Genomic DNA, 12,748 nt, shown 5'->3' on the forward strand with positions numbered 1-12,748 from the left:
TTGATCTCCCGAGTTTCATTACTCATATTAATTTTTGAAAATAGGAGACTGCGTACGTCTTGTAAATGCAAGCCAAATTCTTGGGCTGTTTCGTTTTTAGAGGGTTTGAGGGTGATTATATCTTGCACTACACAATCAATTGATCTTTGGTCTGCAAATGTGTCAATGATATCTTGTTTAACAAGTTCCCATGATTGAAATTCAACACGAGAAGCTATTAAATCAGCGCCTCTGCCTACTAATTTGCAAAGTGATAGTGATATACACGCGATCTTCGTTGACAAATTTTTCCGGATTTGATACACACGATCTTCGTTGACAAATCCTACCGGATTTGATACACAATATTTCATTGACAAATCCTACCGACTGCGCCAGTTAAAATCACTTCCTTGGAAAGGGAGTTTTTAAAACAATTTTTATTTCGATTGATATGGATTTCAGCTTCAAGATACAACTGTTCGTTATTACAGGCTTGTGAGAATATATACTGAATTAATGCTGATGAGTTTACGTGCTATCTGTGATATTCCGCTGAGATATTTCCTTATGCTTAGCTGCAAAATAGAATATGAATTTGTGAAGTTGGCTAAATAGGATGTCATAACTCAATTCTGCATTTTGCAGTTTAATCGCAAATATCTCGGAAACAGAGGCGTTTTTGTGCAAAATTAGTAGGCGATTAGACGCAGCCAATTTAAAGGTCAGAATACCGTGTGACCGAAAAGTTAAAACCATTTTTTTGCTCAGACATCGCCGCAAGTGGCTTTTTCTACAAGTTGATCAAAATCTGATGGGATATTTGGTTTTCTTATGCTCAAAACCCCCTGTGTACAAAATTTCGCGAAAATATGCAGCTCCGTTCAAAGTAGAATAACGAAAAACTGAAATTAGAATGTAACTTTTGGACTAAGGCAAGTTCACACAGCTCGCGAAACAATCACTTTACTGCGTACCAAGTTTCCAGACCGTGTCATCTCTCGGTTTGGCGATGAAAATTGGCCACCAAGATCCTGCGATTTAACGCCGATGGACTTCTTTCTTTSGGGTTACGTGAAGGAAAAAGTGTATGTGGACAAGCCACAGACAGTTGAACGCCTTAAAGGAGAGATACGGTGCGYCATTGCTGAAATAGGGCCACAGCTATGCGAAAACGTGATCCAGAATTTTTTGAAAAGAATTACCGTGTGCCAGAGGTTTCGTGATGGTCATTTGCCGGATGTCGTATTTCATGTTTAATCGCAGTTATTCTTCTTAATAATGAAATATTAATTTTTGCTTAGTTCGAAAAAAATATGTATTTTTTTAAATATTAAATCCAGTGCTCTTGTTGAGACACCCTTAAATAAATGTGTAAAAACTTACTTTATTTTATTTTCTACACTTTTCAAATTTAATATGTAATTATTGAAGAACACAATTTTGCAATATATCTAGTTATCTGGAGCATGTCATTAGCGTAATTAAAATTTGAAATTTTCGAAAGTCTAGTTAAAATCTGTTTGCTGCTGCAGTAAATATACTATTCTTAAAATCGTGTTAATAACCAATGGTGAACAATTTTAGCACCCGTAATTTTCGTACAGGAACATTTTTGTATCATAGTTTATAAAGCAAACTATCACTAATTTTCCATGTAGATTCCTTCATTATTTCCCTTCAATTCGCATATCATTAAGCACGGTATTTTATGAAGTCTGTTTACAAATGAATAGGTACTTAGATTTTACTATTTACAAATTCATTTATTCGCTTATGTCTCGTCTCGGGTGCAGATCCTTAACTGAAACTTTTGTTACTGTGAGCGTGCGGTTGGATGTAAGAGAATGTAAATTGAAATGTATTCCTAAATATTTATTAAGCAATTAATAAATTATACGAAAAAACGCCAGCTAATTGCAAACGCTCTGAGCGTCTAAAACATGAGAACAAACCCAAAACTACGACCACCAAACTCTAGAAATGTCGGCTGATTCAACGTTAAAAGATTCCATTTTATATTTCTTTGTCTTTCTTTATATGCTTCTTTGTTTTTCTTTATATTCAAGGCGAAAATATAAAATAAATTATCTGATTTTTGAATGAATGAATATATAATTTTTAAACACGCTGATCAGTTGGAAGTTAAAACCATGGCGCACACATAACTAATTATACTAAACTAATTATAAGTGCATACATATGGAATGGATCAATCAGTTTATCCAAAAGTACTAAATACGCAAAAATTATGCTGAGAGTGAAGGGGAGAGAAATAAACAACTAAAAAGCATCCAACTGATATTCATTTATTTCAACAAAATTACACAGGTCAATATCAGAAAGTAGTTACAAACTAAAAAATTGACGTGTACATTAAATCTGGAAGCATTTTGTTTTAGAGTGTAGAAAAATGATCAGTTCGTCTAAACTTTAGACGCCAAAGTGCAGACTTAATTATGTACCATGTAAAACATAGAAATGAAAAAATTCACAAATATGTACAATTAGGGAACCCCTTGCTTATTCTTATATTAAGACTAACTTACTTAGTTATTTACAATTTGAAATTCTTAGTTAAATCCAACACGTGTATATAAAAGTTGTAAATCATGCTTTTACTAGTCATGTTGCATAGCAAGGAAATTACAAACTGATCAATATTCGATAGTTGTCTGAAAGTAATTATTATATGGAGTTTTATAGAATTTCAAAAATTACGTTTGATATCAAAAGTATATTTTGAACACTATAAACTTCCATATTTTATTTGCAATGCTAAAGTTCAAATAATTTGTTTATACAATGCTATACTACAACAAATCTTAAAGCAAACTAGTTCTAATTTCGATGCGAATATAACTATCCTTTGATGTTAAGCCGCCTTATTTCCGTGAGAACACTTCCGAATCTAAATTTTGCTTAACATTGACGTCAAAATCGCTTAGAAATTTAGAATTAAATCAAGTTATCTATTTGTGAAATCGGCCATAGCAATTAAACTTTGCACTTACCATCAGTTCTCTTCTTATTCTAAAGACCGTGGCTACTTAGGAGATATTTGGATAGAAGGGATGTTAGGAAATTATTACCATAATCCGTCGGGTTTTAAATCACATAGTTAAGCCTGTAAAATTTATATTTTGAGATACAAATACAACTACATAAAGATTATATTAGAAACTGATACAACCGAGCATTCCACATATTCACACGCTTTACCGACATGTACTCAAAGCAGTACACACACAATAATAAATTGTGACTTGTCTACCAAAATTATTTTAAAAAATCTACAAAATCAATCTAACTAGAACGTATAGAAATGCAAAAAAATCTGCCTCTCATGAACAAAAAATTCTTATAATAAATTAGACATATTTGTCATTATATAATGTTTTAATTATAATCTAATTCCGACTTAAAAGATACTTATATTCCATGTTTACAGATTATTTACAACTTGTATAATAAATCTAAATATGGACGCTACACAAACGCCTGCACTTACAACCTTACTCCACAATATCAACATGAAGTATAGCTACATCGAGACTATAAAAACCTAATGCTAACACCACAATAAGTAACATTATAATATTTAAAGATAAACCGGTACGAACATGCTTTCCTAATAACATTTGGTGCAAGTGTAAACCATTCACAAATAAAATTCATTTTCTAGTCATTCACTGTTTATGGGACTTTCAAATCAAAATTAAACTCTAAATCATATAACTATCGATTGCAGGTCAATATCTTTGTGGTACTTTATTATTATTTGCACCGAACATTATTAGACAATGTATTTCCAAGTAATGTGGGGTAAGGTTAAAGGCAGGACGGCCTCAAAGTATTTTTGCTTATGCCTTACAAATGTACAACATTCGACTCGAATTACAGTCACCACGAGGGGGTATTTTAATGTTAAACATTTGTTAATCCCCTATTCTAAACAAACATATCACCTATACGATTCCTATATACATAAAAAAATAAAAACAGACGCTGGTATAGGAGTACTATGCGCACATGAGGGAATAGCTTCACGTTAAAATCGATTATTTCTGAACTCCTAATGTGGGAAATGTACACAATGGAGTTGCTGATTTAAAAAGAACCAGTCAAAAATCTCGTAAATTATAAAAACGCAACAAATGTTGTGGTTTTGCTTACTAAAGGGAAAACCGAAGGTAATAGAACATTTTGATAGGTGTTGCTCCTAAAGTTAGGTAGGCGCAACTTTGACTTTTTAAACGGATTTAATTTTTACTATCGAATACCATTCAGCATTAAGTTTTTACTAGCAACGTATTAAAGGTACATACGAGCTACAGTAAACAGCAGCGCCATTTACCAAAAATTTAATATTTCCCCTTTTCGCAACTACATTTATAAAACACGTTTTCTTTTATTTCGTTAATTTAGGAGATATTTGACTGATTCAAAATTATATGACTGATGTAAAATGCGCCACCCTGAATTTTTCAAATTATCTTCAAGTTCTGTATATCTGATAATACTAAAAAAATATATGTGCACTTTTTGTTGTTAGGCAGTCGCTGCAGTGTGAATTAAAAACATCTTAAGAAAATCAACCGAATCTATTGAAAAATTAGAAAAATGTTTTGATAGTATTATTACTATGTATTATTAAGTGATAATAGAAATCGGGCCGTTTGCGATGATTATACCTTTGAAAACTCTGACATTTTTATGAAAATGGATCTTATATATTATTTGCAACGTGCCAGGGCAGAATGTAAACATTTGTTGTTTTTTTCGACATTTTCAAATATTTCACATTTTCATTCAAATAGTTCTGGCAGACGTTACAGTATGTTAAACTTCCTAACTAAGTTTATCACACTACAACTTTAACAAGTTTTGTCAAATTTATCTTGTCGTGTAAATATAAAAGATGTGATTCTTCTGATTGGACAGATAGGACAGTCTTTTAAATTGATTTAATTTAATAACGTATGAACGTGAAGCCCACCATCTAAATACGACATATCTCTTACCAGCGCCTGTAGAGTTAACACTGTTTACTTTAAAGTTCCTTTAGAGGAAAAAATTACACCATTACGCGTCGCTACGCGCATCCTTAATCGCTAATCTTCGTCGCTTAGGGGTTCGTACTGCGCGGACAGCAAAGGCTTGGGCTCGTTACCTCTATTGTCATTTGAAGAATCTTTGTGAGAGTAGGAATAGGAGTAACCGGACGGTGGAGGCTGCTGATGAGCTGCTCGCGCCTGCAAATGTTGCGCATCCGATTGCTGTTGACTACCGAAGTCATTTTCATGTTTCTCTTCATCAATCACCATGTCACCAGGACTAACGCTGCGGTCCTTGTCCTGAGAATGTGTTTCTTGTATGTCCTTCTTGTCGTCTTCTGTTCGCATCACTTCGACTATCCGGTTTTTTACGTAATCTAACGGTGACATGTGCGATGCTGGTTGATGATAACGTCGATAATTTTGTTCCGACCAGTGGTTGTTATCTGGAGGCGAAAGTGGCTCGTGATGGTACTTTTGCGGTTGGGCAATGCGAATTATCTGTCTTTCGTCTTGTTGCTGCTGTTGAACAGATTGTTGAGGTGTAGCAGATCGCTTGCTGTCGTCCTTTTGATGCTGCTGGGCTTGCAATCTTCGCTTCCACTGTTCCGTTTCTTGCATGTGGTAATAGGCGTTGGTTCGAGTACTAAAATCGTGACTGATCACCGAATCGGTGAGCTCCTTCACAGTTAAGTTTTTATTAACTATTTCATTATCCAAATCAACATTAATAATTGAGGAATTTCTTAATCCATTGTCCTGACTGACTGGCGGGTCTCTCTGAAATCCCTGGAATAGCAAATCACCTGCACGGGGTGGTTCTCGGGAATTCGAAACAACATCGCCTCGGCCAGTCTCAGCGGTCTGATTAATCTGATGAGTAATTATTGCATCTATCAAGCTCGCAGCAGTCATAGTGCTTGGATCAGTTCGACCTTGCTGTCTAGCCTGCTGCTGTTGTTGCTGATGTTGCTGTTGCTGTTGCTGCTGCTGCTGCTGTTGTTGCTGTTGCTGCTGTTGCTGCTGCTGCTGCTGCTGCTGATGCTGTTGCTGCTGATGGTATGCGACTCGGCGTTGCTCTTCAATCCTCTGTTGCTGCTGCCTCATTTGTTGCTGATGCTGAAGAATCTGCAACCTGTGCGGCTGTTCCATAATATTATCCGCCATTGATTTCCCTAATCCTTCATGCGGAGCAGTAGGAACAGGTAGACTTGGCTGCTGCACGGACAACTCCACTAACGTAGATAACGCTTCGTGTCCAGGAGGAGTCGGATGATATTGTGGTCTAGTGTGCCTTTGAATTACACCCTGCCGTTGTTGACTCTGCTGTGGTGGAGGTGGAGTGCGATGCGAACTATTGGTAGGATAATATTGTGGCTTCTCTGGTCTTCGGTTCTGCATTTGTTGAGAGGTCATATAATCATCAAATATCAACTTCCTTTGAGAATTAATATGTTGGTCGTAAGAGGTGCGCTGTGTCGCATATTGGTATTGCGGCTGCTGAGCAATATTCGGTTGACTAGGCATTCTTCCTTGCTTCGGATAGTATTCGAACATCCTTTTATCTTGTTGCTGCACGGCATGTGATGGATGAATAGGTGTGCCCTTTGTTATTGATCCCATTTTATCGCTGGTCTGTCGAAGCAATGCATCGTAACGGGTTGGCTGATTAATAATTGGGGTTCCCAGGGTGATCGAACCGGTCTTTGGATTTGCAGGTTGCGGATTAGGCAATTTTACCTGTGAAGTGCGTACAAATGGGCTCTTCCTTTCTTGATGATACATATAGGGGTCTGATCTATGCATTGATGACTGAACATGCTTCGGATGTGTTGGTGGCATCGGCTCTCTTGGCTTCTTGATACTTAGATCCAAAGTCTCGGACATAGGCTCCCGATTGTCCGGCACTTGTACTACCACTAAATCATCCCGGGACGTCTGAATAGGCTCAGGTTGCGACCTGATAGGACCGGATACTGGTGTAATTGTTGCTCCGATGGTATTGGCCAATTTAGTTATGCTGATGTCTGTTCGAGATTGATGTGGCGGCTGCGATCTATTAGGTAAACTATTCAAACTATATTCGCTAACTATAGTAACTTCGTTAGCGTCATTATTCAGTATAGAAGATATCGTTGGTGTCATGCCCGGGCCTTGGACTGGTACCGGCTGTTGTCCACCTGCCTTATTCAAGGATCTCTCTATCATGTCCATCATCAATTCTTTAACACTGAGAGGACTTTCTGCTGGACGAGATTGATATTCATTGCAAACTGGCGTTATAGTGGCGACTTGATAATGATCGGTTTGCGCCTCATCAGCTGTTTCAGTCGCACTTGAATCGTAGTCTTCTTTCTTAGGGGCGTTTTGATTGCTCCCCTGTATTACTGGGGGACTTTCGGCTGCACTAGTTGTATCGCTTGAGTGTCTTTCTCGATCCCGCATTGGCTCCTCACAGCTTGAAGTACTAGATCCGGATTCTTCCTCGTCTGTTAACGTAGGTTTGCGATCTCCCAAACACACTTCCAGGTTGAGCCGTTTCCGGTTTGCTGCATAAAAACTTCGAACTTGAAAGCCCAATTTGTTGAGTCGTTCACCTAATTGTTGCCAGTTGGCTCCCAGTTCAGTTAAAGCAACCTTCAACTGATTCACTTCATCATCGGGCCATTCTTCCACGGGTCCCAGTCGCCTTTGAATTCGAATGAAACAGGCCGAGCAGCATTTGGTTACCCCACTGGGAATCCGAAATTCGGCTAGGATTGGATCTCGCACGTCCGATGGTAAATCTTGGAGGCGATAAGGAAATGAACGCAATCGCTTTACTCTACCTCTGCCATTTGGACAATTGGGTAATGGACAGTGCGTGTGTCTAGACCGCACCGATTTACATCTACATGTATTGCATACTCGAGAATTATGTGGCACTTCTTCTTCTCGCAGCCCGTATTGGGAAGCTTGACTTGGTTGAAGTGGTCGGGAATGCAATTGGGGACCAAGTTGAGCGTTACAGACAGCGCAGTTTCCTTGGGTGTTTTTATCTGAAACAAATTTATATGCTATATTATCTTCCATAAATATAATTTTTAGAACAAATGAGTTGTAAACAGTAACATGTAAAAGTTATTTTAAGATTTGCCAGAATTTCACCATACATCTGTGACTAACAACAACAATTCTCATAGTCGCAAATAAATGGTTTTTAGAGGAATCGAACTTTAAATTGAAATAAAACTCATAAAATTCATGTTAAGGTCATGCTACTAGCTTTATTGAAACGACAATTGTATGCCTTTATAGCTTAAATATGATTGGGGGCACATGCTCGAATCAAGAGCAATCCACGAATGAAGTCCAATTTTCGACCATTTTGATTCCACTAGACCATAAAAAGGCATGTCAAACAGTGAGTTTTTCTGCATATAAGGGTGTCTCAATATTTTTAAATAAAAACATTTTAGATTTTTGTCGCTCCAAATTCGGCAATTTATTTCGAAAATTGCTGTTCAGTTCGCCCAACTTATATCGACCCTAGACATATCGTTTTTTCCAGTTATGTCCAGAAAACTTTTTTTTGTACTTTTTGGTCTGGAAGAAGTTTGAAAGTGCTCGAAAATTGGACTTCCAGATTGCTGTTCATTCGAGCCTACTGCGGCGTCTATATGCCCCAAATCATAATTAAACTATAATAGCGTAAAATTGTCTTTTCAATAAGACCAGTACCGCGAACTTTTTTTATTTCAGTTAAAAGTTCTATACCTCTAAAAAACACCCTTTATTAAATTTCTTTGAAACTAGTTGGACTTTTATTTCAAAGTTGAACCAAATTTTCCGTAGACACGGTACAGCAAAGCTCAGAACATCGCTTTTTTTTTCATTTTCATTTGGGATCGAGATTTTCTAGAAGTTTTCCTAAAGTCTGAAAGCTTCCCAAGATTGCAAAAATTGCAAACCTTTCTGAAAAGGTTGAGATGGATTTCGTACTCTTAATTCCTAATAGAAATTATGTGGTCAAGATGGTATTCTTCAAATTCTTTCCTGTAGTTGCAACTCTGTATAAACTGAACTGTGTCTGGAATTGCCCTATTCTGTAATCATTGAGAGAAGTCGAAACGATTTAAATTACCCGTTCACTATTTACTTTGCTAACTTTTTAATTTCGAGGTTTCCGCTTGCGAAACATGTTCGCAAGCGACTCCCTGAGCAAATAATATTAATTAACTCTAAGTGACGTTTATTAAGTGAACAGAAGGTTAACGGTATTTGCCCAAAGTTTATTAAAATATATACGAATGCCGTTATTTGATGAACCATGGATGAATTAATGAAGTAAAAATTGTACGAGCAAATAAAGCCAATTTGAGGTATGACTTTATGCATCAAAATATTAAGGAAGCTGAAGTAGCAATTTGATTAAATAAATTATGTTCGATTATTTATTAGATCCGAAATTTAAAATGGTAAATATTAGAAAACTCACATCTACCCTATAAGGACTTGGATTTTTAATTAAGTTTACTGAACAACTCGGTTAACCGCTGAATAACCTCCACCACAAATTTCTATTTGGGTAAACTTTATATATAATCGATCGTCAATATAATTGATCAAAAACTTAAGAGGATCTTTTTGATGTTATTCAAATTTAAATCTTGAGACTTTCTTAAATAATTATTTAATTAGTCAATCGGTTTTATTTTCTTTCAGATTATTAATTGTACGTAACTATGCACATTGAATTTGTAATGGGTATAAAAAACTTACATATGAAGATTTGGAATAGCATGATAAACTACATGGAAGAACACCAACAAAAAAATAATGAAAACTCCGACAAAATAACAAAAAATGAAATAGACTTCATAATTACAAACAGGAAATACATAGTTACAGAAGTAACTGTACTGAATAAGGTGCAAACTGGCGACCATCGAATAGTGAAAGCAAAGATAACAATAAATAAAAAATTAGACAGAAGAAAGTTAACAATTAACAAAAATAAATCTATAAAGCTCAGTGAACTAAGAGAACACGAAGAAGCTTACAGAAACAACATTGACACATCACTAGAAAATGATCTTATGATTCAAGAAACCTGTGATACACTAAAGCATTACATAACAGCTGAACTGATAAGCACTGCAAAGGAAATCGGTAAAGTTGCACCAAAGAAACAAGCGCTGAGTAAGATAACAGAAGATACACAGAAACTAATACGGAGGAAGAAATAACGAAAAACTAAATATGACAGACGAAGATCTGAAAGTAATAAGCAAACAATCCGGAAGACAAGCAAGAAAACATGTGAAACAATACAGTGTGTCCAGTATAAAATGATGTACATGGGGATATTTGAAACCGTTATATACAGAGTGGACCAAATGGAGAAAAAGTGGTGCAATCAAGTGCCTATAAATAATCTGTCATCAACTTCTTTGAACGCGGAATAGCAACGGATATACAGGGAAAAAAAGAAAAAAGTGCGTTTTATAAAATCCTGTATATTTTGTTTATTATAAGATACAATACTGAAATTTTCAGGGGGGGGGGGGAAGAAATGAACGTGAATTTGAAAATAAAGTAAAAATAATCTAGGCCCACTATGTTCAATGAGGCCGAAGTCAACTTTTGTTTTTCTTATGGGCGCCATATTGAATTCTTGCATTTTTAAATTCCCCTTTAAATATGTTCTTCAACCATGTATAACATGTTTATGTTCGGTCAAGATAAATAATTAAAATTAACAAAATTAAGATTTTATGGTAGTAGGCATTGATATTTCTCTTCAATTTCCCCAGAGTGACGTTTGTTGTCTGTTTTAATTACCTAGGTAACTGTCAAAGTAGAATTTATTGTCAGTGTCAAGTGTTTGTAATTAATTGTGTGTTTCCAAATGAATCACGTTTCAAATTATGAAAATACGATATGTTAGAGTGTTTTATTCTCTGTCGTCGAAATGAAACGAAAGCTGAAGAAATGTATTTAAATAAATATCCAGAAAGGCGACAACCTGGTAGAACTATGTTTAGGCGTCTGAAAGACAACCTTGTAGCTTACGGGAGTTTTGCAAAGGCAAAGAAAAACAAACTTCGAGACGAAAATAAAGAAAATTTGGTAATGCAAAGCCTGGTTTTACTCGTACATCTTTACGTCAAATTGAAGCCACAGCAGGTGTTGCGCGGTCAACGGCGAATAGTATTTTAATGCGTGATAAATATCACCCCTATCGTGAACGGCCCTGCCAGGGACTCCAGAATGGCGATGCGATTAGAAGAATGGCATTTTGTCAGTGATTTATTCAAAGAAATAACGAGATACCAAACTTTTCCTTAAAAGTCCTTTGGTCAGATGAGAGCCAATTTACTAAATGTGGACTATTTAATCGTAAAAATACCGTTTTTTCGTCTGATGAAAATCCACGGCTAGTTTTTCAAGTTAGGTTTGGATTTAACGTCTGGGTAGGTATTGTGGGTACCCACGTGATTAGACCATTTTTTTAATGAGAACTTAAATTCCGAGAGATATTTAAACCTCTTACAAACTAACGTAGCGGAAGCACTTATGGATGTTCCAGTAGCTACCCTGCAAAACTTGTATTTCCAACAAGACGGTCGTCGCCACATAATGGACATATTATCACAGAATTTTTAAATCACGAATTTCCCAACAAGTGGATAGGCAACCTGGGACCAGTAAGATGGCCTGCGAGATCTCCTGACATAACACCACTTGATTTTTTTGCATAGGGTTTCCTCAAAAATGTGTTATACTGTGGGTCATACGAAACCGAAGAGGAGCTGAGACATTCTGTTATAGAAGCTGTTAACAGAATTACCCTTAATGATCAGAAAATCCTGTGAAGCAGTAATGAGACGATGTATATTGTGCGTGCGAGAAAACGTTGGTTTATTTGAACGCCTACTTTAATCCTAAAATGTTACTAGTTCTTTTGCAGTGTTCGATGTATGATCAATAATAATTTAAAGTAATAATTAATGGAACTATTAATGCCTACTACCATAAAATTTTAATTATTTATCTTGACATTTTCAAATTCACGCTCATTTCTTAACCCCCCCCCACACAAAATATAAAGGGTTTTATAAAACGCATTTTTTTCTTTTTTTCCCTTTATATCCGTTGCTATTCCGAGTTCAAAGAAGTTGATGACAGATTATTTATAGGCACTTGATTGCGCAACTTTTTTCCCATTTGGTCCACCCCGTAACTCTAACGGATTCCAATATCCCCATGTACATCATTTTATACTGGCCACACTGTATAACGACAGAATGATGGAAGAAATAATTGAAAACAACCAAGGCCCCAAAATATTTAGGAAGAAAATAAGCGAAGGAGGAAGAGAAATAATAAACATAATAGACGAGACGACAAATAATGCCCGAAAGACAGGACATTATAAGAGCAATAGAACGATTCAACCAGAACTTATACGCATCTAAAACCCCAGAACTACTAGACATACAAATGAGCCCTAGAGGAAGGCAGACGCTAATAAGATAAGGTGAAATCTATAGGGTAAAATCACGGGTAAAGTCACTTTTGTCCAGTCACTGGTATTTCATTCAACCATCGTTGAATTTCAAACAATGGTTGAATTCTCCATTCAATTCTGTGATCGCTTACGAGTTACCTGATAATTAGCAGGTACATGTGAACTATGATGGAATGTGTCACGGAAAAAACCAACACAA

At 36.2% G+C, this 12,748-nt stretch overlaps 1 protein-coding gene across 2 annotated transcripts in view; it reads right to left on the minus strand.

The window, feature by feature from the left end:
• Positions 1-2,272: 2,272 nt before the first annotated feature.
• Positions 2,273-12,748, minus strand: part of LOC109546505 — a 133,916-nt gene continuing 123,440 nt past the window's right edge. For both annotated transcript variants that reach the window (XM_048665990.1, XM_048665989.1), the window contains exon 13: positions 2,273-8,074. In XM_048665990.1, the coding sequence (XP_048521947.1) occupies positions 5,094-8,074 (2,981 nt within the window). In that variant the 3' untranslated portion in view covers positions 2,273-5,093. The remainder of the gene's footprint in view (positions 8,075-12,748) is intronic.

This window comes from Dendroctonus ponderosae, unplaced genomic scaffold (assembly GCF_020466585.1).
Source record: "Dendroctonus ponderosae isolate FM_Combo_2020 unplaced genomic scaffold, Dpon_F_20191213v2 Dpon_F_20191213_4, whole genome shotgun sequence".
Lineage (NCBI taxonomy): Eukaryota > Metazoa > Arthropoda > Insecta > Coleoptera > Curculionidae > Dendroctonus > Dendroctonus ponderosae.